The 27,998-nt window shown below is 35.6% G+C and overlaps 1 protein-coding gene across 3 annotated transcripts in view; it reads right to left on the bottom strand.

Annotated features, from left to right (window-relative positions):
* CRISP1 (cysteine rich secretory protein 1) overlaps positions 1-27,284 on the bottom strand; it is a 35,168-nt gene extending 7,884 nt beyond the window's left edge. For 2 of the 3 annotated variants that reach the window (XM_017498656.2, XM_037727914.1), the window contains exons 1-5: positions 27,178-27,284; positions 14,659-14,726; positions 9,376-9,504; positions 5,843-5,933; positions 4,431-4,579 (exon numbers count right to left, since the gene is read on the bottom strand). In XM_017498656.2, coding sequence (XP_017354145.1) covers positions 4,431-4,579; positions 5,843-5,933; positions 9,376-9,504; positions 14,659-14,724 — 435 coding nt within the window. In that variant the 5' untranslated portion in view covers positions 14,725-14,726; positions 27,178-27,284. Of the gene's footprint in view, positions 1-4,430; positions 4,580-5,842; positions 5,934-9,375; positions 9,505-14,658; positions 14,730-27,177 lie in introns of those variants that run through there. The other variant, XM_017498657.2, reaches the window with a different exon arrangement.
* Positions 27,285-27,998: the final 714 nt, after the last annotated feature.

The following is a 27,998-nucleotide window of genomic DNA, read 5'->3' as shown; positions in this document are numbered from 1 at the left end:
GTAGTTTTAGTAGAGACGGGGTTTCACCATGTTGACCAGGATGGTCTCGATCTCTTGACCTCGTGATCCACCCGCCTCAGCCTCCCAAAGTGCTGGGATTACAGGTGTGAGCCACCGAGCCCGGCCTAAGATTTTACTAAAACTTTCTCTAACCAGGAATAAAAATTTTTATGATGGAGATTCTTTGTTTGCAGGTTCTTCCTATCATTTTCTACCAATGTGTATTTTCCATTAGAGACCCTGTTGAACTCAGAATCTAATGGAGCACATAACCAGAAATATAATTTTAATAAAAATGCAGCTGAACATCTGTTTTGCAATATTCTCGATATACATGAATTGGTAATAAGATTATTGAAATTAATTTATTCATTTGTTCCTTTAACCCATAGCAAAGAAAAATTGAAAATGAAACTTTTTTCATTAGGTCTTCAGACACAAACAATTTTAGAAAAGAGCTTTTATTTTGCAAAACTTTTCTATGAGCATACTAATGTATTTATACGAGGCTACAGAAAATGTCGGAAAATATCTGGAAAGGCCTTGTAGTGTATTCCCCCATTAGGCCTGCTGTCATGGGCTTATTCAACTTCAAATTAACGTTCTTCTTGTTCAAGAGTTCATTCTGCTTGGAACCCTATCATCTGTTCCTTGCCCTTCCCTGCCCTCACCTGCTTCTGATTTTTAGAACATCAGGTGAAATGAAGTTCCCATCCCTCAAGTGCATATGAAAGACTAAGAGCTGTGTAAAGACCACTGGACTAGGATTCAGACCTGGGTTCTAGTCCTAGCTCCTCGATTTACTAATCATGAAAGGAATACATAACTGGTGGATTGTAAAATGTTTCTGTATTCTACTATGTTAAATTCTAAGCAAATGAAAGCAAATTTGTTTGATTTCATTGTCCTAATTCCTTGGAAACAGGAAATGAGCTAAATCATTTTGATAAAATGTGTTCCATTTGGAAAGTAATGCTGATTGACTTTGAAGGAGACAAATCAAGATTATCCAAAGGTAGTAAAATTCAGTTACTATATCACAGTGATAAGATAATGCTTTTGTGATAAAATTGTGGGTTAGTTGACTTATATAGGAAATAGAAGGCTTGAATCAAGGCCACAAATTTGTTAGATTTTTAGCTTTCTAGATACTCATTTTATTTTTATCCTCTAATCCCTTGATAAGGTAAATTATATGATTAAATAGTTTAATGTTTAGATACTCCTGGATTCTTGCCACATACCCTTTTTGTCTAAGTGTATCAATCTTAAAAGAAAATGCTACTTACTGATGTTTTATTTAGGTTTCTACATTAATTTCTGTGATTATGCCTATTTTTAAAAATGCTTTATCTTTATTGGCTTTTAACATCATATTTAAGTAGGCTTTATTTCAAGTAGATTTTATTTTAGATTTTATGAAACTTACCAATGGGCACATGTGAGAACATAGTGAAAGGAAGCAGTCTGCAAGCCAGAAAAAGAATCCTTTCAAAAAACTAACCACACTGACACTCTGATCTTGAACTTCCAGCCTTCATAAATTCAAGAAAATAAAATATGTTGTTGAAGTCATTCAGGAATGTGATATTTTGTTATGGTAGGCTGAGCACACAAACAGATTTTGATATCAAGAACTGAGATGCTGCTGTAACAAATACCTAAAAATGTGGAAGCAGCCTTGGAATTGGGTAATGGGTACAGACTAGAAGTTTTCAAGTACATGCTATTAAAAAATGTAGATTTCCTTGAAGGGATTGTTGATAGAAATAATGGCATTAAAGTCTATTCTGTCTCAGATATAAAGGAGGGACATGTTACTGGAAATCGGAAGAAAGGTAATCTTTGTTACAAAGTAGCAAACAAAATGGCTGCTGCCCTGTCTTCTAGTGTTTTGTGGAAGACAGAAGTTATGAACAACAAACGTGGATATTTAGCTGAGGAGATTTCAGAGCAAAGGGTAGAAGGAGTGGTTTGGTTTCTCCTTACCACTTATAGTAAACTACAAGAGGAGAGAAAGAAATCGAAGAAATCTTTATGCAAAAAAGAACCAGAACTTGAAGATTTACAAAATTATTAGCACATCTATATTGCAGAAAATGAGAAAGTATTTTCAAAAGAATACCCTAAGGATGTCGCTGAGCAGCCGTTTGATAAAGATACCATGGATATGATTTAAAAATTTAATCATACATCTCAGCAGAAATAGAGGCGTGATTATATAGCAGAGGTACTGCCATTGTGAACTAAAGTGGACAGAGAAACAGACCTAAGTGAAGGAAGAAAAGTTGTCAGACTTCTTAGTCTCTTCAGAATGAAATGATAGATGTATTTTATTGCAAACATGCTTTGTCCTTCAAAAAAAAGGGAAGAATGAATTCCCAAATGCTTCAAAGATCATAGTGGCTGCCCTTCCCACTACAGGTCCAGGGGGCAAGGTTGCTTCCTGCGTAGCTTCACAGTATTGTCTCTTTAGGTGATCTCTGAAAACAGCCATGTTAGCAGAGTCTCTTTAGAGAGTCATTTGATGAGGCTGACTCACTGGGCTAAAGGGAAAAGACTGCCCACAGAGCCATGGCAGTCAAAGACTGCCCCCAAGTTGGCCAAGAGCACAGAGCATAAAACCAAAGAGAATTATTATCAAGACTTAATGTCACATGACATTTCTCTTGCTAGGTTTTGGACTTGCTTGGGACCCATCACTGCTTCCTTTTCTATTTCTTTCTTTTGAAATGAGAATGTCTATCTGATGCCTGTCTTTCAATCGTATTATGGAAGCAAATAACTTTTCTTGTTTCATAGGTTCACTGACGTGAGAAATTTTACCTCTGGATGAACCACACCTTGAATCTCATGCATTTAGATGATATTCAGATAATATTTAGAGAAGACTTTGGGCTTTAGACTTTAGAGTTGATGCTGGAATAAATTAAGAATTTGAGGGCACTTGGGATGGAATGAATGTATTTTGCATGTGAGGTGAAAATACATTTGTTGGGAAGGGGCAATACTACAATGTTATGAGCTGAATTGGTCCCCTAAAATTCATATTCTGTACCCATAACTTCCATCCATTGTAGTTGTATTTAACAACGGAGTTTGTAATGAAATAAGGTTAAATAAAGTCATATGACTTGAGCCCTGTTCCAGTAGGATTTGTGTCCTTATAAGAAAAGATGCTAGACAGCTTGCTCTTACGATCTCTCTTGTCTCTGTCTCTATCCTTGCTTCTGTGTGGCTCTACTTTTGAACTGGGGAAAGGCCATGTTAGGACACTGTGAGAAGGTGCCAGGCAGAAAGCTTTCACTAGAAACTGTGGTTTATCAGGATCATAGACTTCTGGTATCCAGAATGTGGGAAAATAAATTTCTGTTGTTTAATCCACCCAGCTGTGGTATTTTGTTACAGCATTCCAAGCAGATTAATAGAGCGATGATGTGAAGAAATTGCACATTTTGTAAATTGCTGGTGGGAATGTAAAATGGTGCAGCTGCAATAGAAAATATAATAGTACTCCAGTTTTTCAAATAATAAACATAGTATTCACATGTGATCCAGTAATTCTTCTTCTTGGCATATCCCTAAAAGAATTGAAAGCAGGCACTGAAACAGATATTTTCACACCAATGTTTAAGACAGTATTATTCAAAATAGCCCCAAAATGGAAACAACTCAAATGCCCATCAGAACAGACAAGCAAAATGTGATATATACACATGAAATACTGTTTAGCTACAACATGGGTGAACATGAATTTCATATAGTATGCTGAGTGAAATAAAGCAGACACAAATGGACAAATACTGTATGATTCCACATGTGTGAGGTACTCTGAGTAGTGAAACTCATAGAGACAGAAAGTAGAGTGGTGGTTGCCAGAGGTTTGGGGAAGTAGGACGAGGAATGGAGGGGTGTTGTTTAATGAGCACATAGTTTCAGTTCGGAAAAATGAAAACATTCTGCTCATGAGGTTGCACAGCAATTTGAGTGGACATATTGCCACTGAACATTCATCCTACCTTAATGCTGAACATGAAGCCACTTAAAAATGGTTTAAATGGTAATTTTAAATGCATATTTTACCACAATAAAACTAAAGTCAGAAATCAGGGGGTTCTCTGTATTACAAGGTACCATTATTTTCACTTTTTACACACACTACAAATGTCAAATGAGATTGATGTCTTATGATTTTGTGACTTTCTGGAAAATCTAGCAAGTAGAGAAGGAAACTAGGAGGTTAGGCATCTTCTCTAAGCCATATTTTGAACAGAACACTTCCTTCTATTTCAAATTGTAAGAGGAACTCGGTAAATTGAGTAAAAATTACCATGAGATGGTAGAATGACTTTCCGTTGTTTCTTGGCTTACGTTTCCACATTCACGATTATCTCTTAAATAATGTGTGTGCTTGCCAGCACACAGGTTACCTGAGTGTAGTGGTCAGTTGTTATGCCATCATCTGCTGACGTCCATTGTCCATGTTTGAAATACTTAGACTCACTGTGCCAGACTCCGATTACAGTTGACCATGATACAGGATAAGATGTCATATGCATATTTTCTCCACAAAAGGTATCTGAAATGAGAAAATGGGCTGGTCATACTCTGAACAAATTGGAAATACTATGCAAGGAGACTTTTCTCATTTTTATTTTATGAATGGTTCACTGATCATCTTGATAACATCTTCTGAGAGGGAGTAAAATCAGTTGTATCCCTGCTGAAAGCCTGCTTCCTCATTGATGAGTGAGCATGTGGTACTCAAGTTTGGTGAAAAGTTGATATTAGATAGTGAACAAGCTTTGAAATCAAATCAATCAACATTTCATTCTCTGCTGCTTCCAAGCTGCCGGAGATTGGTAAAACCAAATCAGAGAAGCCTAAGAGTTTTAACAGGGTCTATGGCTTAACAGAAGCTACACACAGGTCTTCATAATGGTGTCCCCTCCAAATCTCATGCTGAGATGTATCCCAGTGTTGAAGGTGGGGCCTGGCTGGAGATCTTTACATCACGGTGGTGGATTCCTCATATAGCTTGGTGCTGTCCTCATAATGGCGAGTGAGATCTCACAAGATCTTGTTGTTTAAAAGTGTGTGGCACCCTCCGACTCTCTATCTTTGCTTTCTCTCTCACCATGTGAGACACTTGCTCCTCCTTCACCTTGTACCATGATTGTAAGCTTCCTAAGGTCTCACCAAAAGCCAAGCAGATGTGGGTGCCATGCATCCTCTATAGCCTGCAGAGTCGTGAGGTAATTAAATCTCTTCTTAATAAATTACCCAGGTTCAGGTATTTCTTTATAGCAACACAAAAACAGCCTAACACGGAAGTACTGATTTTTTTTTTTTAAATTTCCTGCAAACTAGCAGTAAGTTACCTAATTTATATAATTCATATGCTTTAAGATGGGCTCATTTTTCAGCACGTGAAATTGTCTCATGGGCAGCTCAGGAGGGTTGCATATAACTTGTTTCTCAACTACATTATTGTTCCAAATAATGGAACAAATCCCCATGGTGCTACCGTTGAGTAGCGGACATGACTACTCAGAATGGAGACCTACGTCTCTAGCTGTGTACTCTACTAGTCTGCCATACTGAGAGTTTTGATTCATTTTTCCTGATAGTAAGAACTTGGAATCTGAAAATGTAAACATATAAACCTTAAAAGAATTAATGAGTTAAAATACTGTAGTGGTTCACAGTTCACTGCCATATATGACCCAGTGCAAATAAAGAAATCTAGATGACTTAATTTACTTTCATCAAGTTACTTAACAATCCCTGTTTTACTGTTGTTTTTTGAGTCCAAAGGCAGGTCATATAGATACACACTTACTTGGAAGTCTCCTCTCAAGTGGGTTACTCTCTGTCATATCACAATACCTTGAAACCATTCTGGCATTTTGAGCAGCCTCCTCACTCCAATTCTACAGTGGAAAGAAAAAAAAAGCACACGTTCTAATTAATATTTTCATTAGATTCTAATTTATTGTTTCTAATAATCCACGAGATATAATATCTTTAATTGTGTAAATTTAAAATGTAAATAATGAGATTACTGTTAAATGTCCTAGTAGAAAGAGAAAGACAACAATGTTCATTTATTATGTTGGTCCTTGAATTCACAAATCCAAAACTTGGTAATAACATTCAGAGATAGTTTCTCTCTCAGCTGTAGTAGAGAATTTAAGTAAATGCTTCCAGGAAAACAGACCAGAGTTACAATTCCAGCCTAGTAATTTATTTGTAGTTTAAACTCAGACATATTATTTTATCTCTTTGGATCTCAGTTTATCCATCTGGAAACTGTTACCTGTAATTTATGCCCAAAGGTTTGTTCAAATGTGATAATCCAAGGAATACAATTGAGATGTGCCAAATTTTAAGTATTCAATAAACGATGGCTGTGATTAGAAGGAAGTTCACAGTCATATCTACATCTAAAATGATGAATTACAAAAATAAAAGCTAACTTCACATGCCAGAATGTCACTAATTCTGTGTATATTTTCTCTCACTTTAACCTCACAGCAACTCTACAAAAGAGGTAATATTATGTCTATTTGTAAATAAGGGAACTAAGTAAGGCACAGAGACATTAAGTAACTTTTAGAGGTCACACTATAAATAATTGACAAAAAGACAATTTGGATACATTTAGGCTGGCTTCAAAGTACTGACTTCTCAGTGTGCATCAGCTGTGCTGAGTTGACGCATTTGGTCAGGTATGACTAAGTGACAGCTGTTCTCCCAATGCAGGAAGGGAGAAATCCTGTATCTGTGACAAATGATCTCCCTAACACTCTTCTATCATTGTGGTGTGTATGAAACTGCCCAATTTTTACGAAGGACTGAGATTATGAACATTTGTCTTATCTGAGTTCCCTTTCCAGGAAACCCACCATCAGGCCCCCCAGATGATAGCAGGGAAGTGAGGCTTTCCTGATCGTCACACCTGGACAAGAAGACACAGCTGCTGCCTGTTGGCCAACTCCTTTTCCTTGTCCCTTCTGTTTTTCCGTCCATCCTATATAAACCTTTAACTTTGGTTGGTTAGGGAGAGGGAGGGATTTGACAGTTAGACTGACAGCACCTGCAACAAAGTCTTTCTTCCCAGGTACTTGGTAATACTCATCTACTGATTGGCTTTCTGTGCTGTAAGAAACCAGACCTTGGCTGAACCCCTGGTGTTCAGCAACAAATATATCAATTTAAAAGAATACCCTTATATGTGCATATAACACATTGCCAACAGAAGTTGTAGAGTCTGTTTTTACTGTAGGTTTTTATGTGAATACTTCCGCTACTCTTTAGAATGTTTGGAGGACACTCATTTTCAGTATTGTCCTGAGCATGTGAAATATAATTATTATATGTATATGCTGCCATCTTGTGGTAGATATTTAGAATTACCCTTGAGGTTGATGAATTGACTAAACCATGAGATGAATTAAATAGCTCAGTACCTAGCACGGGGTAAAAACATGGTTTTGCAGGTTTTGATAATTTCATAATTTCAAACAAAAAAAAGACTTATTTTAGTCATGGCTATGTCTAACTGTTGGAGCAGAGATGACACCACACATTGACCAGTGTATAGGCTCTCTGGGCACGGGGAATACCATCACACTCACTAGTGAAGAAAACTTGCCAGAACTGGAACTTATCTGGTTAAAATATAGCAGGCTGTTTGTACTTTGAAGAAGCTGTATAGGACATTACTTTTGATTAATGTTGGTGAGATACTTCTTTTTGTGACATATTCAAAATTAAAATTAAAGCTGCTATTTATGATGGTACGAAAGGTCTGCATTCCAGGTTTAACAAGAGGCTCTACTTAATCAGCTTCAAATATTATGCTCAGAAACATTTATTTTTATTTTTTAGAAAGTCTCTGCCTGTAATTGTGTTTAACTCTTCAGTCCTCTTGTTCCTTAAATTTGCTGTTGCTACTTCTATCAGTGCAATCCTATACATGTCCTATGCATTGTTTATGGAGCAGCTGAACCCTCATATTTCCTTTGAAATATTGCTCAGTTTCACTGGTACACTTACTTTTATCATCTTGTTGGTATTTCATACCTTTGTACCTTAGCACTTGAATGTATATATTCTTATATTATTTCCAGTGTTTCTTCTGCATGTGCCATTTATCTCCAATCTCCAATTGGAGGCTATATTTTTCACTTTAACCTCGTTTGTATCTCCTAGGTAAATTTATTTGCTCATCTGGCAATCAAGGAATTTGGGCTCTACTTCTCCAGATTCTTGGATCTGGCACACTTGCATTTTAATCTGGGCTCTAGTACTCATGATTTTGAATAAGCTACTCAATTTTCCTTAGATTCAGTGTTAAAATCTGTTAAATGAAGAAAATTGTATTGGGAGAATGAAATGAGTTAATATAGCAAGGTATTAGAAAAATGTCTATTAATAATAGATACAATATGCATGTTTGCTCCAACGCCATGTAGGAATGCCTATGAAAGCTATTGATTTTTATTTTTAGTTCAAATACCCCTTTGAATTTTAAAGTGATTAAGGGATAAATTTCAAAATCATTTATCTATTTCCTTATTTCATCCTTTTCATCATTTGCAAGAGAAAGGTGTTCCTTAGAATCACCCTGCAGAGCCTGCACTATTTCTAACCCGTGTTGCTATATGCCAGTCCAGGGTTCAAGGAAACCGGCTGAGGGTGCTCATGAAACTTAGTGGTGCTGCTGGATAACAAATGTGAGGGTAATCACCTAAACATCTGAGATTTGTCTTGTAGCAGAGCATACCAGGTTTATAATGGAAAGAATTTATCTTTATTTATTGTGGGATGCAATGAAAGTGGGGGATAAACTTGCCAATATTTATTTACTTGGCCACATCAAGTAACTAGATATCCAGACATTTTAATTGTCAGATGAGTATCTTAGCCTCGGGACTACAGCCCAATGAAGACAGCTAGAAATGCATAGGTAACTTGTTAATCAATATTTGTCATGCGTACTGGCAGCATCAGTTGGGAGCTGGCTGTGGTATCCAAGTCAGATCTCCTGAATCAGGGTATCCGAGAAGGAGGCCCAGGAAGGTGTGCTTTACTAAGTTCTTCAGGTGATTCTTGAGCACATTAAAAAGGTGGAGAAGCACTGTCTGAGGGCAGAGAGGGGTGAAGCTCGACTGGCTGAGGTCTGTCACTGACTAACCACATAATCATCAGAAAGGTACTTCCCGTCTCTGGGCCTCTGTTTCTTTATGTAAAAGATTTGTTGTGAAGATAAAACTTGTAACATTTTAAAAGTGCATAGAACTTAATAAAAACTCAGTAAACACCGTTACTATTATTGCCATCATGGACGTTGCTATTGTTTGATCTTACCATCTTCAGCATGTTGCTGGCTGGTGGAACTACTCCTCTTCGGAGGCTGTTGTGTACAGTAACGATCTCTTCTTGTACATTTGCCAATTCAGTGAGGAGCTTAGTAAATTGCTCTCTAGCTGATTTCTTCTGTTACCAGAAAATTATTAATTAATTAGTGTTACTTGTTTTAAGTGGAATTTGTCACATATATTTTGCAGTTTTATAGTTTAATATTAAATAAACAGTGATTTATAGCATTTTTGAATTTATAATGTCTCAGCATATTGGATTCAATTTCTCCAGTGCTAGTTTTGAGGATTTCAGAAAACTAGGAAAGTTTTCGGGCTGACATTACATTAGTCCTCAGAATAATGCATTGGTTATCCTGTGATTAGGGTTTTCCCAAGTTCATACTTTGGTCCACGTTGAAGCATTTTTAACTGGGCAATAAGATCCAAAAAGGGAATGTCTTAAAATCACACCTTTTACTTACTCACTTCTCTGGTTTATTCTCCACACCTCCTACCCTACAACAAATGTACTCTTTGCTTCCCAAATAAACTACTTGTACTTGAACCCTGGTCTAGTGGTGTGCGTCTGGGAGAACCCAAACTAAGAGATTCATTATTGAGGACAAAGCTGGAAGTGTTTTCAATACAAATTGGGTGTCTTCTTCCTGATAATGTGAGAAAACATCAATGCTCTCAAGTGTATGTGTGAGACAGTATAACATGGAATTCAATTTCAGTGTACAATCTTGAATTTGTGACTGTTCTTTTCATTTATTTATTTTTTTATTCTGAAGCTCACTAAGAAGAAAAATTTATGGCCAAAGTATTTAGGTTAGCATTAATTGCTATAAAGAACATCTTTGTGTGTGTGTGTGTGTGTGTGTGTGTGTGTGTGTGTGTGATATCACATGTACTTCATTTTTTTTTTAATGTGGCAAAACTAATGTACTATAATGTGAGTGGTGTCTGTTGCTTCCTTAATTACCACATGAACATCAGCACAATTTATGAATGGATACGATCTAGCACCAAACTTACACAAATATAGAAGTATTCACTGTTATTTATTTTATATCAATAGTTTAGGGTATGGAGAGAAAACGTAAATATAGAATTTAGAAGACCCCTTTAGAGACTGCCTCTGTGGACGTACTCACGTGGTGTCATTTTTTTTCTCATGTTGCAACTCACTCTGATTTGGACTGGAGGAGAGGCTGAGGACCCGCATGATTCCACATACTATTCCCAGATGGCAACTCTCCTTGCTCCTCTGAAAACCTCTGCTCCAGAAAAACTCATGACACATGCCTCTCATACCTCATTCCTGAACATTTACTTAACATCCTACCATTAATTTTTTTCTTACTTCCTCTCATTCCTAAAAATTGGGTTTCCTGAAATGAATTCATCTTTTCTACCCAAATTTCTGAAGTCAATTCAAAGGAATTTAACATCCACATGGATGACTCCAACTCTTTGATGTCATAGGCCCTTAAAATCTTCCTCCTGTAGACTTCTCCTTTGATCCGCTTTATCCTCACTTTAATGGTAACCAACTATATCTCATGATCATCCCCAAACACCGTACTTCCCAAAATGCTGGTCAAGCATTTCCCTGCCTGATCAGAATTTCCTGTTCTTCCAAGTTGCCAAGATCAGCCGTTCTGACTGCCCTTCAATATAATAGAGCCTTCTCATTCTTCCTTTTCTCTGCTAGCCGTCTCTTGTCTTTTCTTTCTTCTCTATCTGTGTTCTCTAATTTCAGCAACTCTCCCTTTAGAATATTGAATCTTTTGTCTGCACAACCTCATCTAGAAATACCTACCGAAAACACCCCAACTTTGGATGAGACTGACAATTCTCCTGCCTGCTCTGTCAGCTGAGCATTGCTAGAAAAATGTCTCACAAAACAACACATACCTGCATGACCCAAAATCAGTATGACTGATCCCAATAGTTCCTTGATTCTTCTAATCAGTTCTAATGAATTGTTTTGTTAGCTCACTCCGCCACTCTCCACATTATTGTAGAACTTTTGCACTCTCCCCTATTCACAACTACCTTCTCTCAGTAGGTTGTGAAACCTCCTTCTTCCCTCAGCAAAGAGAAGCCATCAGAGGCAGCTGCTTCAACTGCCTTACCCAGTCTACCCATCTACCTGTATCTGTCCCTTTCTTTCCTCCTCTTCTGTGGTACTAGAGAATGGGTCACTCTTTCTAATCTTTCTAAGGCTCAACTTTCCAACAGTGTTATTAAGTCCATTTTCTTCCATCATCCCCCCAAATCTTACATTATTTATTTTCTTTTCATTTTGTGTTTGCTGACAGCCACTCTTTCCTTCTGGCCCTTCCCAGTGGTGTTCATTTATGATTCTGCAGCTTATATCTTTTTTTTTTTTTTTTTGAGAAGAAATCTGGCTCTGTTGCCCGGGCTGGAGTGCGGTAGCACGACCTTGGCTTACTGCAGCTTCTGTCTCTAGGCTCAAGCCATTCTCCTGCCTCAACCTCCCAAGTAACTGGGATTACAGGTGTGCACCACCATTCCTGGCTACATGCTGCTTACATCTTAAATAAGCAAACATCTCCTCATTTACCTCACTTTCGCATTCAACTATTGTTCTCTGTCTCTACTCTCTTTCTCTATCAATATTCTGGAAAATGTTGACAAATCTGGCTGTCTATAATTGCCCAAGTAACAGACTCTTGCATTTACTTCCCCCTGTTTTTTCAATAATATGTTCTCTATCATAGGTGATCCACCTCCCTCATTGCTTAGGCATTAGGCAATGTCTGGAGAAATTTGGTGTTGTCATGATGGGCATGACAGGGGGAAAGTGCTCCTGCCATCTTGTGAATAGAGGGCAAGGATGCTACTGCTAAATTCCTACAAGGCACAGGACAGCCCCCACTACACCAAATAATTGTCCCACAGAAAATGGCAATAAGGTTCAAGTTGGGAAACCCTACATTAAAATATTCTCCTTTTAAGGTCTCTGACAAGCTCAATTTGCATATACAATATTGGTTTACTGACTTTATTATACTTGGTTTATTGGCTGCTGATTCCTGTGACTAAGCTTTCAGTGTAGAAATACTCTTTCTTCTGGTGTAAGGAACAAAACACTAGTTTTTTCTTTCCTTTCAGACTTCTCTGCTTCCTTCACCTGGACTGATTGTGGCTACTGCCTGCTTTCCACTGGCCTCCCTGAATCCACTAATGCTTTACTACGTCGATTATATTCTCTCTCCTACTGCTTGCTGCATCCTTTCATAATCCATTCTCCACTCATCATTCAGAATAAAAAATTTAAAAACAGTTTACCATTCATAAAAAGAGGAACTAAATCTTTAACAAGGTCTTTTAATACTCTGCTTATTTTTCAGCCTCTATTTAGGATATAAATACATACACACCCTTATCTCTGCTGTAGACACACTGATTTTTTTTTTTTTTTTGGTTGTTGTTACCTGAATGTGCCAATTTCCTTCCTGCCTTAGAATATTTGCCCATGCCTGTACCTTTGATAGTACACCTTGAGAGCTTGCAAGACCAACTTATTCTTCAGATCCCAGGTCTACTATGTGCTCAGAGAAGTCTCTAATTAGCTCAGACAAGATTCAGCCTGCCCGTTACCTGATCATAACTCTCTATAGTTTTCATTAAAAAAACTTTTTGGGTAACATTTACCAGATTGTCATGGAAAACTACCTATATCAATAGTAAAAGCAATTTATGTTAATATCCCAGCAAACTCTGACACTATTGGAAGTTTAAAATACCATTCAGGTCTGGTGGTTAGTTTATTTGGTTTCTACTGGAGTCTGAAAAAAGAAAGCATAAGGCTATTTTTTTTGTGTGTGTGGGCAAATTCAACACATTATTTACTTTAACTGGGACTCATTTAAAGTTTATGTAATAAATTTGTGTTGGGGGCTTAATTTATCATCTGGTTTAAATTTAAAATTCTTAAGCCTTTATTTTATGACCAAACTGTCTATAAAATGTATGAAAATATTCTAATAATTCTCTGTTATAGAACATAAACATGTTGTTTTATCAATGCCTTCTACTTTTTCTTTTATATTCTTGGTCAAAAGCGAATTGGGTATGGTTTCTCTTGGATGGGTGGAGTTCTACCTATCTGCTCTTTGCTCTGGACTTTTAACTAGTGATACTAATTTCTTCTTTCACATGGCAATCTGGGCTAGGCTGTTTCCCAGAACTGGGCCAAAGTGGTCTAGACAGCCTAGTACTAGGTCTTGGCGGTAAATATAGATTTCTGACTGTTTGCCTTTCTCCCTTCCTCTGGAATGGTTGCTATGCTTCAGGTTAGCTTTTTCCTTATTATGAAGCATGGAAATCAGCCTTTCACGGTGGGGAAGTAAAATGGTCAGATAATCAGAGGGAAGGAAGAAGTCTTATTGAGGACTCTAATTCCAGCTTACTGGAGGATTACTGGACATTAAACATGAGCTCCACCTAGTCTCTCTTTGGGGAAGAGGAGTGAGTAACAGGATCCAAACACCAAACCAACACCTGAATAGCCTAATGCCTAAGGATTTTTTTCAACCATAAAACTAAGTGTCTTTTATTTCTTACTTCTCTTACCTGGCCTATGAAAATATAAAGGCCACTCATTTTCTAAACCAAAGTTATTTATTTCAGTTAGTCATAAAATTTTGAGTAAATTAAAATATATATTATTTTCTTTATATCATTGAAGTTATTTAAAGGTGAATATTATTCTCTGATCATAAGATATTATATCATTGAGGGTTTTACTCCTGTTTTGTGACTGTTAAAATTATTGTTTTTAAGAATGAGTGAGATTCAGGTCATATATCTTGATACCATCACTTATGGCTCCTCACGTCACTCTGTGCTGTTGGCACCTTTCCATTTTATATTTAATTTTGACATTTTGAATTCTTATTATAGTAAAAACTTATATAGTTTATCTGCATTCTCAGCTTTTTTGCTTGTATTATCCAGAGGGGCTACAATGAAATAGATATGGACCCATGGAGCTAACTGATTAAGTATAATTTCAGGCCCTGCCATGTCCTAGTTCTCAGATATGAGCCATATGACTCGCCCTTCCTATTCTTTGGTTCTCTTCTGAATAACATGGTATTAAGATGAGTACTTGCCTAACAGGGCTATTGTGAAAACAAAGTGAGTAATGTGTGTAGTGGCCTTACAACAGTGCATCTAACGTAGTGAATTCTATTTAAATGTTAGCTCTTAGCTTTACTTAAAAGTAATTATGAAACATACAACCCTCACATACTTTCGTGGTCAACATAGGCAGTAAGCAAGCAGCAGCAACCAAAAACAAGAGGTATTTAATTGCCATCCCTGAAAAGAAAAAATAACACAAGTTTAGATTATTCTCAACTCATGGGATAACATCTTGTAATAAACCTTATTTGAACCACTTTTACATGTGTTTGCATTTTTTTTTTTTTCCAAAAGAAACCTTCAAGATCCGAACAAGGTTTAATGTGGGACCCATATAGGAAGACAGGACTGTTGTTGGAAGTATAGTAGACTCTCAAAAATATAAATTGTTTTAATATTTGGACTTTTGAATATGTTATATTGTGTGACATGAGGGAATTAAGGGAGCATATGGAATTCAAACTGCTCATCAGCTAACATTAAAGTAGGGAGATTATCCTGAAATATCTGGGTGAACCCAATATAATCATAAGGGTATTTAATGTTGAAGAGGAAGTCAGAAGAGTCAACGTCAGTGATGAACATGAGACAGACTTGACCAGCCATACTGAATTTGCAAACAAGGAAGATACTCTGAGCTAAGGAATATGGATGGTCTCTGGACATAGAAAAAGGTAAGGAAACAGATTCTTCCCTTAAAGTTTCCCTGTTGACAACCTGACTTTAGCCCAGTGAAACTTATTTGAATTCCTGACTTCCAGAACAATAGGATAATAAACCTATATTTATTTTAGAACATTGAATTTATGGTAACTTGTCATAATAGCAAGAAGAAACTAATATAAGAACACAGAAAGATTTGATTTAAACTCTCCATCAGCTACAAAGTAGAGGAATAATTTGGTACTACTAATTTATGTAAGTGACTTAGAGATATACTATAATATCTGATCACCTTGCTAAGCATGGCTGTCATTATGAGTCAGAAAAATCAGAGCTAATGTACCTTCTCCTTTATTTTTAGTTAACATAGCTAGCTAACTCTAGGATATTAATAAGTATAGATGATTAAATTTGGTTGGCACCTTCTTTTCACCATCTGCTAAGTTTATTTCTGAATTAATCCTGCTGTGTGAGAAGCAAAAAAGGCTAAGTTTGGTTCTCATTTTATAAAACCAAACACTTTTAAAGAGCAAGGTAACAAATTTGTGCAGAATAATACAGGGCAATTACTCGTGCTTTTTCACCCAATGATGTAGTTCACCATTGCTTTCACACTTCCCCTGCTTACTGCCAGACGTGCTTAATATGAGAGAGAACTCTCTAAATCAATTCTTTCAGAGAACATACACATGTAAGCAATCTCACCTTTTTCCCTCCAAATATTCACATAAACCTCTCAAGATTTATCATAATTTGGTGACGTAGGTGATGAAATATTCCCTTCTCTTACTAATCCTCAAAAAATCTAGTAAAGCAGATAATTTTAACCCTGAAGTAACTGAAAAAAAGTAAACTAAATGGGAGATTCTGAGGCGAGGGCCTTCAAAATAGCAGACTAAGCATCTGGCACTTGCCTTCTCCATAAAGAAGCACCAAAATAAGGAATAGATAATTAAAATTCAAATATACTATCTAGTATTCAACAGAGAAGTGGCATGAAACACCTTAACCAAGGAAGGAGAGAAAAATATGGCAGTCTGCTCAGTTGGGATCAGCTGGAAGCCTGGAAAGGCTCCTTAGTGCATGCAAAGGGTAAGTGAGTGACCCCCCCTAGTGCACATTTTCACCATGGACTTCTGCATCCTAGCCGTTGGGGTGCCCCTAGGTTCTCACAGACCCCTGAGACTAACAGAGAGTTGCCTGAAGACTGCACAAAGGCACAGTTACAGAGGAATGTTCATGGTAGGTCCCATGGGTTTCACACACTCTTGAGTCCTAGATAGCTATGGAAAGGTGCTTTATTGACAGTCTGTTTCCAACCCAGCTGCATCCTGCACAGGGGCCAACAGTCCTTGCATATCCACATCTCTGGAACCGCATTGACATTCCCACCTGTAGCATCTGCTGCAGCTAGCTGTTGCTCCCAGAGATGGTATATTTAACAAGTGATGAAAGAAAAAAAAGAAAAAAACAACTTCTACCCATGGATACTGTAACCAAGAAAGTTATCCTTCAAAAATGAAAGATGATAAAAAAAAAGTATTTTCCAGACAAGCAAAAGCTGAGAGAATTTACTACCATTAGACTGGCTCTACCAGGAATGCTTAAAAGAGTCCTACACATGGAAGTGAAAAGATATCTACCACCATGAAAACACACAAAAGTATTAAACCCACTGGTAGAGCAAACACAAATAAGGAAGAGAAATAACTCAAATGTTATCACTACATAAGACCACCTAACCACAATGATAAACAATAAGAGAAAAAGGAAACCAAAAATATACAAAACAAAAAGAAATCAACTAATAAAAGGAAACATCAATAAAAACATTGAATGTACATGGATTAAATTTTCCACTTAAAAATACAGATTGGTTGAATGAATTAAAATATGACCCAGCTGTATTCCTTCTATAAGAAACTATCTCTCCTGCAAAGATAGATATAGATTGAAGGTAAAGGGATATCAAAAGATATTCCATACGAATGAAGACCAAAACTAAGCAGGAATATCTTTAGCTATATAAGATAAAACAGACTTTAAGTCAAAAACAGCAAAAGGCAGACAAAGAAGGTCATTATGTAATGATAAAAGGATCAATTCAGCAACAGAATGTAAAAAATCTAAACGTATGCACCCAACAATGGAGCGCCCAGATATATAAAGCAAATATTATTAGATCTAAAGGGAGAGGTAAACTCCAGTACTATAATAGTGGGGACTTCAACACCCCACTCTCAACATTAGACAGATAACCTAGGCAGAAATTAACAAAGAAACATTGGATTTAAATTGTACAATTAACCAAATGAACCTAACAGACATTTGCAGAACATTTTATCCAATAACTACAAAGTGCACATTCCTCCTATCAGCACATGAAACATTCTCTAGGATGGACCATAAGTTAGAAAACAAAACAAGTCTCAACAAATTTGTAAAAATTGCAATGATGTCAAGTGTCTTCTCTTACTACAATGAAATAAAACTAGAAATCAATAATAAGAGGACCTTTGTAAACTGTACAAAATATGGAAATTAAACAATAGGCTCCTGAATGACCACTGGGCTAAGAAAGAAATTTAGGAGGAAATCAAACAATTTTTTGAAAAAAATAAAAATTGAAACATAACATACCAAAACTAATGGGGATATAGCAAAAGCAGTGTTAAAGGCAAGTTTATAGTAATAAACACCTATCTCAAACAAAAGAAAGATTTTAAATAAACAATCTAACAATGCATCTCAAGAACTAAAAAAAATAAGGACAAATCAAACCCAAAACTAGAAGAAGAAAGTTTAGAGCAGAGCTAAACAAAATAGACTTAAAAAATAATACAAAGGATCAACAAAATGGAAAGTTAATTTTTTGAAAAGATAAACAAAACTGATAAACGAGTAGGCTGAGTGACCAAAATAAAAAAGAGGAAACCCAAATAAGCAAAATCAGAAATAAAAAAGAAGATATTACAATTTTCACTACAGAAATATAGAAAATCATGAGATGACCATGGATAACTACATACTAACAAATTGAAAATTTTAGAGAAAATAATAAATTCCTGTAGACTTAAAAGCTACTAAGATTGAATCAGAAAGAAATAGAAACCAGAGCAGGCAGGGCGTGGTGGCTCAAGCCTGTAATCCCAGCACTTTGGGAGGCCGAGGTGGGTGGATCACGAGGTCAAGAGATCGAGACCATCCTGGTCAACATGGTGAAACCCCGTCTCTACTAAAACTACAAAAAATTAGCTGAGCATGGTGGTGCGTGCCTGTAATCCCAGCTACTCAGGAGGCTGAGGCAGGAGAATTGCCTGAACCCAGGAGGTAGAGGTTGCGGTGAGCCGAGATTGCACCATTGCACTCCAGCCTGGGTAACATGAGTGAAACTCCGTCTCAAAAAAAAAAAAAAAAAAGAAACCAGAGCCAGGCAATAATGAGTAATGAGATTGAATTGTAATAAAAACTTTACCAATAGATGAACTAACATCTATTCTTCTCAAACTATTCCAAAAAAATTCAAGAAAAGAAAAGTTGCCCTAATTTATTCTAAGAGGCTGGTGTTACTCTGATACCCAACCCAGACAAGGGTGCAATGAAAAAGAAAACTATAGGTCAATATTCCTGATGAACATAGAGGCCAAGTTCCTTAATAAAATACTAACAAATTAAATCCAACAGTACATGAAAAAGATAATGCACCATGATCAAGTGGGATTTATACTAGGGATGCAAGGATGCTTTGCCATATGCAAATCAATAAATGTGATGCATCACATTAACAAAATAAAGGAAGATAATCATATGGTAATCTCAACTGACTCTGCAAAATCATTTGATAAAATTTAACATCTGTTCCTGACAAAAACTCTCAACAAACTTAAGAACTGAAAGAACATAACTTGGCCATGTGTGGTGGCTCATACCTATAATTCCAGCAATTTGGGAGGCTGAGGTGGGCAGATCACTTAAGGTCAGGAGTTCAAGACTAGCCTGGCCAACATAGTGAAACCCCATCTTACTAAAAATACAAAAAAATGGCCAGGCGTGGTGGCATACGTGCCTGTAGTCCCAGCTACTCGGGGGGTGGTGGGTAGGGGGGCAGAGGTGGGAGAATGACTTGAACCCAGGAGGCGGAGGTTGCAGTTAGCCAAGATCATGCCATTGCACTCCAGCCTGGGATACAGAGCAAGACTCCATCTCAGAAAAAGAAAAGAAAGGAAAAGAAAAGAAAAGAACATAACTCAACGTAGCAAAAGCCATATATGACAAATTCACATCTAACATCACACCGAATGCGAAAAAGCTGAATGTCTTTCCTTTAAGGACTAAAGCAAGACAACATTGTCCATGCTCAGCACTCCTATTTAACATAGTGCTGGGAAGTTCTAGCCAGAGAAATTATGCAAGAGAAAGAAATAAAAGGCATTTAAATTGGAAAAGAAAAAGTCAAATTGCCACTCTTTCCAGATGATATTATATCTAGAAAACCTAAAGACTACCAAATTCTGAGATCTGATAAGTTCAATAACTTTGCAAGATACAAAATCAACATGCAAAAATTAATAGTGTTTCAAATAAAATATCTAAAGATAAAGTTCACAAAAGAGGAGAAAAAATTCTACAAGGAAAATTACAAAACTCTTATGAAAGAAATTGACAAGGACACAAAATATTGAAAATAATCCCATACTCATGAATTAGAAGAATTAATTTCGTTAATATAACCATAATATCTAAAGCAATCTACAGTCATTACAATTCTCATCAAAATACCAATGTCATTTTCCATAGAAATAGAAAAAAATCCTAAAATCATATGGAACAAAAAATAGCTTAAATAGACAAAGCAATTCTGAGCAAATAGAACAAAACTAGTTATCATACTCCCTGAGTTCGAAATATATTACAAGGCTCCAGTAAATAAAAATCATGGTATTGCTAGAAAAATAGATACATAGACCAATAGAACAGAAGAGAGAACCAAGAAATAAACCCACATATATACAGCCAAATGATTTTTGATAAAGATACCAAGAACATTCATCAGAAAAAAGATATCTTCTTCAATAAGTGGTACTAAAAAGTTGGATACTCATATGCATAAAAATGAAAGTGGACTCATCTTTCACCATATGCAAAAATAAACCTAAAATAGATTAAAGACTTAAACACAAAGTCTGGAACTATAAAATTATTAGGCAACAACATAGGAAAACACTTCAGAACATTGATCTAGGCAAAGCTTTTATTACTAAGACCTCAAAAGCACGGACGACAGAAACAAGATGGCAAATGGGACTATGTTAAACTAAAAAACTTTATAACAAAGAAAACAATCAACAGAGTGAATGGCAATGTGTTTAATGGGAATAAACATTTGCAAATATGCTGGACTAATATCCAGAATACGTAAGAAACTCAAACAACTAAACAGTGAAAAAACAAATAATCCTATTAAAAAGTGGGAAAAGGACATGAATAGACATTTCCCAAAAGAAGACATACAAATGGCCAAAGAATATATGAAAAGAATGTTCAACATCACTAATCATCAGGGAAATGCAAACTGAACAACGATGAGATATTATCTTGCCCCAGTTAGAATGACTATTATTAAGACAAAAGAATTACCGAAGCTGGTTATGATGCGATGAAAAAAGAGCTCTTACATGCTGTTGGTGAGAGTAGCCACTATGGAAAACATTATGGAGATTCCTCAAAAAGCTACAAGTAGAGGTACCATACAATCTAGCAATTCTATTACTGGGTATTTATCCAAAAGAAAATAAATCAGTATATCAGAGGAATACCTGTACTCTCATGTTTATTTCAGCACTGTCTGCAATAACCAAGGTAAGGAACCAATCTAAGTATTCATTAATGGCTGAGTGGACTAAGAAAATGTGGCATATATACACAATAGAATGCTATCAGCCATAAAAAAAAGAATGAAATAATGTCATTTGCAGTAACATGGCTAGAACTGGAGGTCATTAGTTTAGGTGAATAAGCTAGGCACCAGAAGACAAATATTGTGTATTCTCACTCATATGGAAGCGAAAAAAAAGTTTATCTCATGGAGATAAGAGTAGAATGATAAATATCAGAGACTGGGAAGAGTGTGTGTGGAGGGTGGGTCATGTGGGAATGGATAAAGAGAGGTTGATTAATGGGTACAAACATACAGTTAGATAGAAGAACTAAATTCTAACGTTTCATAGCAGAGTAGGGTGACTATAATTAACAACAATGTATTGTATATTTCTAAATAACAAGAAGCAAGGACTTAATTTGTTCCCAAAACAATTCAAGGTGAGGCTACTCCAGGTGAGGAATGCCCCAAATATTCATACTTGAATATTACACAGTCTTTGGATGTAGCAAAATATCACATGTGCCCCATTAGTACATAAACATATTATATTATAGTAGAAAAGGAGCTTCTGACACAAAGTAGATTGACATATAGTCACACATATATATATACCCACATACATACACATGCACATGCATATATATACTTATATATTTATCTCTACCTACATTATATATTGCATATATGTAAATACATATAAATATACAGAATATATATACATATCCACTGCAGTATTATACATATTAGTCTTCATTATAAGCCTGTCTATAATTGCTGTTTTTGCATTTTCTGAAGGACAGTTTTTGAGGTGATGTGTGCTCATTATCTTGATTGTTATGATGTTTTCATGGTTGTATACTTACATGTACCTAAAGCGTACCTCAAAAAAGCTGTTATGAAAAGCTCAAGAAATACCCTCCCAAATTTGTTTTCCACCAGTCAAAAATTGATACTGATTATTTAGATTCTGTCTTTCAAGTATCCTTTTTTTCCTCACACACAATACCAGTACTTAGTTAAATTTACATATGAAAACATAATTTATATAAAATATTATCTTGCTTTTCCCAGAATTTCCATTGTTATTACATATTGATCATAAATATTATTTTGAAAATGTGATTAATTTGTAAGCTACTTGTGATTTTGGCTAAAGTGTTATTTTCAATCTGTTAGTATTTTTTTCCTAAGTAATGCTATTGTGACTATTTTGACACAAATGCCCTTACCATTTTTACTAAGTTTTTTTTTTTTTTTTTTTTATATTATCCTAGAGTTTGAGCCCCAGGACTGAAAATCAATTACTATCTGTGGACTTTAAAAAATAATAATATACATGTAATTTTACTTCTAAGTGTATCTAATACATAATAAGGGATTAAGAAATAGTTAATAAATAAATTTACTCTTTTACAGTTGTAATAATTAGCTATTTCAGATATTAGGAGCCACACACACAACCTCAGACTCCGACCACATACACAACCTATTAATTCAATACAGTGTCATACCAATCCTGAAGTTAAAATATTTTATCTAGTTTATACTATTATCTATAAGATTGCTAAATCCATTCTGTGAATATCAACTTTCTTTTCTCTAGAATGAACCTAACATGTTGAAGACATAGATGAAATTCCTAGGACTACATGAGACAATTCTTTAGAGTTAACTGCTGTTGTTCTTTTCAGAAAGGTTTGTACTTCAAAATCCAAAGTTGAAGGCATACTGTATTTTATAAATGGACTCTAATTCATTCTAATAGAATACCTTTGAAAAAATAATATCACTGATACTATTAGAAAAAAAAATATATATATATACACATACATACAACTTGCATATTTTACATACAGATTTAAATTTTTTTTGTCAAAAATGTGAAAAAAATTCTTTGTCGTATAATATAAGATGAGTAAGAAATTTGATATAATACTAAATCTAGGTGACTTAATGCCAGAACTTATTTTCTGTGCAAGTATTAAAAGCATCCAGAAGAAAACTTATCATGATCTCTTACAAATGATTATGGGATAACTGGTGTCAGCTGGGATTGTGGTTACATTAGCATGTTGGCATGTTCAAAGAATTCTGTTTGATCAACGTTTAGGGCAACTATGCTAAGGGAAACTGCTAAGAAAGGACCTTAGATTTTTAAGCCCAAGTTTTGGCTTGAGGTCAATGGATAGGTAAAATGTGTATACTCAAAGTTATACCTTCTCAGAGAACTAGAAACTACAAAAAAACAGAAGGGTCATTTTTGTTTGCTTGTAGTGTAAAGAGTCACTTGGGGAACTGAGTCAAAATATGACAGTAGAAGTTAATAATTCAATATCAGAAGTAAATTAAGTATTTTAGAATGAGGATTGAATACAGGCAATTATGAAGGTATTTTTGTTGTCGCAGAAGTATAATAGTACAGATTTTGGGGACTGGGATAATTCTAGGAGGTATAGCTCAAAATTGGGTAGGGCTGAAGGGGACTGCAGGAAACAGAGGATTTGGCAAATAGCAAATCCTGCTGATGTAAGAAAGATGCACACATAGAGATTAGAATTGTAGAGCATGACTCAGAGCTGGATCAGAGGTTGTGAGGGTGGAAATATAAATGGGTCCAGAGTAAAAGACCCTGTAGATCCAGACTGAGGTAAGTCCCAGAGGTTGTACTAAGCCCAAGTCCATTTCAACCAAGGAATTACATAGCTGGTTGAACTCAGGTAAATGTAGCTCTTCTGAACAGATGCATTACAGAAGAAGCATCACTTCGTTGACTTTAGCATCAATTTCTTCTTAACACGATTATCGTGTACACAAAAGGCAATCTTAAGTCAATACTCTTAAAATATTTTTAGATAATAATACCAGCTAGTTGATATGCTATTTAAATGTATTTCTTTACACTTTAGTTTCAGATTGTGTTTCTTATTGACAAATTTGTAGATCTTAAACAACTAAAAGTTAATATTTTGTGGGAGTAAAGATCAAAGATGAGAGAAAAGACTGAGGACAACTGGGTACTGCCCTATGGCATGCCCTGGGGAATGCACCCTCATGTATTCAATTGTTAGACCATGACCTTCTCAGAAAGCACTTGCATGAAGAACAGTGCCTTCCTTGCCTTAATCAAACAATTAAGACATGAGCTCTACAAGAAATACATCTTATTTTTAATCTTCCTCAACTCAGTGAAGGTGAGTTATAACTTACATATAGCACAGCATGTCACTCTTAAGCATATAGTTTGATTAATTTATAACTATGTATATACTAGTGTAACCACTACAAAAATCAATATATAGACGATTTCCAACACTCAAGAAGGTCCTTTGGTAGTTTGATTAATTTATAACTATGTATATACTAGTGTAACCACTACCAAAATCAATATATAGATGATTTCCAACACTCAAGAAGGTCCTTTGGGCCCCTTTGAGTCTGACACCCCCAAGAATAAGAAAACTATGTTGATATAACCAGGATTAGTTTTATCAGTTTTAGAACTGTAAATAAGTGGAAAATGTATTTTTAATGTCTAACCTCTCTCACTACTCATTATTATGCTTATGAGTTTCATTCATGTTGCATGTGAAGAAGTTTGTATTTGTTAATAGCTGCAGAATATTTCACTGTACACATACAGTATAATTCATTTAATCATTCTATTACTTATAAGAATTTTGATTATTTTCAGTTTGAAACTATTATGAATAAAACTTCTATGAACATTTTATCGGTACCTCTTTTAGCAAACACTGTTGTTATTTGTGTGTGTTATGTGTGTGTGCATGTTTGGATATATACCCCAGAGTGGAATTATTGGGCCATATAGTATTTACATGTTTTGCAGGTATTGTCAAATAGTTTTCCAAATAAGTTTTATCAATTCATTCTCACATCAGCTTCATCTACTCACCTATTATTTGTATTCTCAACTTTTTTCAATTTTATCTATTATGTTTGTGTAATACTAGTTCATTGCAGTTTTTAATTTATATTTGTTTAATAGCAAGATATTGAGCTTCTTTTCATGTGTTTATAAGCCACTTGGATCCCATCTTTTGTGTAATCTCTGTTGAATGTTTTGCCCATTGTTATAATTCGGTTGACGATATTTTTCTTATTGGTTTTTATGAATTCTCTATATGTTCTTGATAAGGCAATTGTTAAATATTTTACAAATATCTTTCCTTAGCCTATGGCTTATTTTTTGAGCTATCTTAGTTGCAGCTTTTGTTAAAAGTTTCTAATTCAAATTAAATCTAGCTAATCTTTATTTTCTTGTATTAGTGCTTATGCATGTGTTTGTGTATATTCTATTTAAGAAATTTTGGTTATCCAAAAGTAATGAGTTACAAAAGGTATTTTCTTCTAGAAGATAGATTTAACATTGATAAAATATTGGAGAACAAAGTTGTAGAGTATACAGTACCAAGTATTAAAACTCACTATAGTATTGAAGTCATGAAGACAGAGTACTAGTAACACAAATACAGATAAATGGACCAATGGAACATTATGGAACACAGAGACAAATTCACATAGTTACCTGATTTGTGACAAAGTCTCAAATGCAATTGAATGGGGAAAGAATGATCGTTTTTATAAAAAACATGAAGTCAATGGAATATCTAATGGATAAAAAAATACAGATTCTGATTGCTACCTTCCATTAAAACAAAAATTATTTTCACTTGAATCAGAGATTTAAATGTGAGTACCAGCCAGGTGCAGTGGTTCACTCCTGTAATCCCAGCACTTTGGGAGGTCGAGGTGGGTGGATCACCTGAAGTCATGAGTTCAAGACCAGCTTGGCCAACATGACAAAACTCCCTCTCTACTAAAAATACCAAAATTAGCCAGGCATGGTGGCACATTCCTGTAATCTCAGCTACTAGGGGAGCTGAGCCAGGAGGATTGCTTGAACCTGGGAGGCAGAGGTTGCAGTGAGCTGAGATCGTGCCACTATACTCCAGCCTGGGCAACAGAGCGAGACTCTGTCTCAAAACAAACAAACAAAAAATAAACACAAATGTGAGTACCACCTTATTTTTACAGATCTAAATGTAAAAACTACCATATTTCTAAGAGATAAATTCCAGTTGCTTGATGATTATCTGGTATTATTTGAAGTGTGCAGTCACATTTCTTGCAAATTCTCTTGTCTAATGATTTTCTTTCATTATAGTCAATTTGGTTCATTGTGTCATATGTAAAACATCTTTGTAAAAATGAAAGGAAGGCGGTTGGTGGTAGCTTTGGTATATACTACTAAAGGTAAGATTTTCCATAAGCAGTTTTGGGGAGAATTATTCAGATAATACAAAGCATTAATGGGATGGAGATAGAAACCGGAAAGGGAGTGAGGGAACAGGAAATGTCCAAAGGAAGTTGTTGAGGAAGGCTGAGGTCAGGTGGGGCACAAAAGTTGTGTGATTTACAAGTCCAAGACCTAGCATGAAGACTCTGGAGACTTGAAGCAAGATTAGAAACTGACAGGTGGAAAGACAGCAGAAAGGACAGCTTAAAATCCTGTCCCAGCACCCACCACTCAGCTCTCAGTTTCTCCCTCATGCTTCCCTGTTTCTGACAGAAGCTGACTTACAGCCTTTGTAAAACAAATCTTTTATCACCATTACCCATTAAATACCTAGCAACTCCCCAAAATAAAATGTAAAGGTATAAAAGAGAACCAATACCTATTTGACTATGGCCCCTTTTTACTAATTCTTTTGGCATCGTTTTCAATATTTTATGAAATAAAAGATGCCTACCTTGTCATTTTCAAATCTATATAAACACAAGGTAATTGTCCTTACATGAAAAAATGTTTCTTCTAAGCCCTCCCCAAGAAGTTAATGAGAATGAAGTCAACATGTAACATTACTTTGTATTTGTATAGTATATCTTAGCTTATATATCCCTTTATTAAAAGCATGGAAATAACTAACATTTACTTTTAGCTAACAATAGTATTAGAATAAAGTTTTGTATGTAATCTCATTTAATATTATAACAATGCTATTGGGTAGTCACTTATGAATTTCATTTTCAAATAAAGAATCTGGCAAAGATTATATAACTTACCCAAATCCACGCAGCTTGTAAATTTGTGTCCTGATGAGAACCCAGCCTTTCCCTTTGTAATGTACTCTTGCTTTTAAATGGTAGTCCACAGGGGAGATTTGTTCAATGAAGCAGTCAGTACAAGGTAAATGCCTATAACAGATCACGGGATTACAGTGGACACCAGGCATGAATACATGAAAATCAGAACAAACCTAGAGTCTGTGAAGATTACAAATCATGATTGTGGGGACATTTCTATTTTATAACCCAGGCAACATCATCAATGGACCTCACCAATTTTAAACTTTCACCTTGGGAATAAGCTGCAAAGATTAGCTGCATGATTCAGTAGAGCCACAATCAGATAACAAAGGTCACCATGAGGGAAAATGACTGCCGGTCCAGAAAAGGGTAGCAACTTCTCAGCTTTGTTAAATTCATTCAGTAATTATTTACTGAGGTCTTAAGATGATTTATGCTCTCTTCTAGATGCTGAGGATACATAAAATAACAAAACACGTAAACTACACCGTCTTACGGAGTTTGCAATTTAGTGCCTGGCGTACAGTATGTGCAGTACATTTATAGTAACTGTGTCATATACTTGGAGAGGTCTGGGAATGAAAAGTTAAATAGTCCATTTTCCTAAGAACTTCCTGGTTAACAGGAAAACTATCTGCAGTTTGGGAGAGTGCTAATAGAGATTTGTTCAGAAACAATGTGGAAGCAACTAACTACCTTGAGAGGTCTAGAAATACTGAACAGTGTTATACTGAACACTAAATTTTAAAACATGAAAAATTCCAGATGTAATTTGAGTCAGATAATGAGAAATAAAA

The sequence above is a fragment of the Cebus imitator genome, unplaced genomic scaffold (genome assembly GCF_001604975.1).
Source record: "Cebus imitator isolate Cc_AM_T3 unplaced genomic scaffold, Cebus_imitator-1.0 Scaffold248, whole genome shotgun sequence".
In the NCBI taxonomy this organism is placed as follows: domain Eukaryota; kingdom Metazoa; phylum Chordata; class Mammalia; order Primates; family Cebidae; genus Cebus; species Cebus imitator.
The sequence above is the reverse complement of the archived record's forward strand: the minus strand, read 5'-3'. Positions and strand labels throughout refer to the sequence as shown.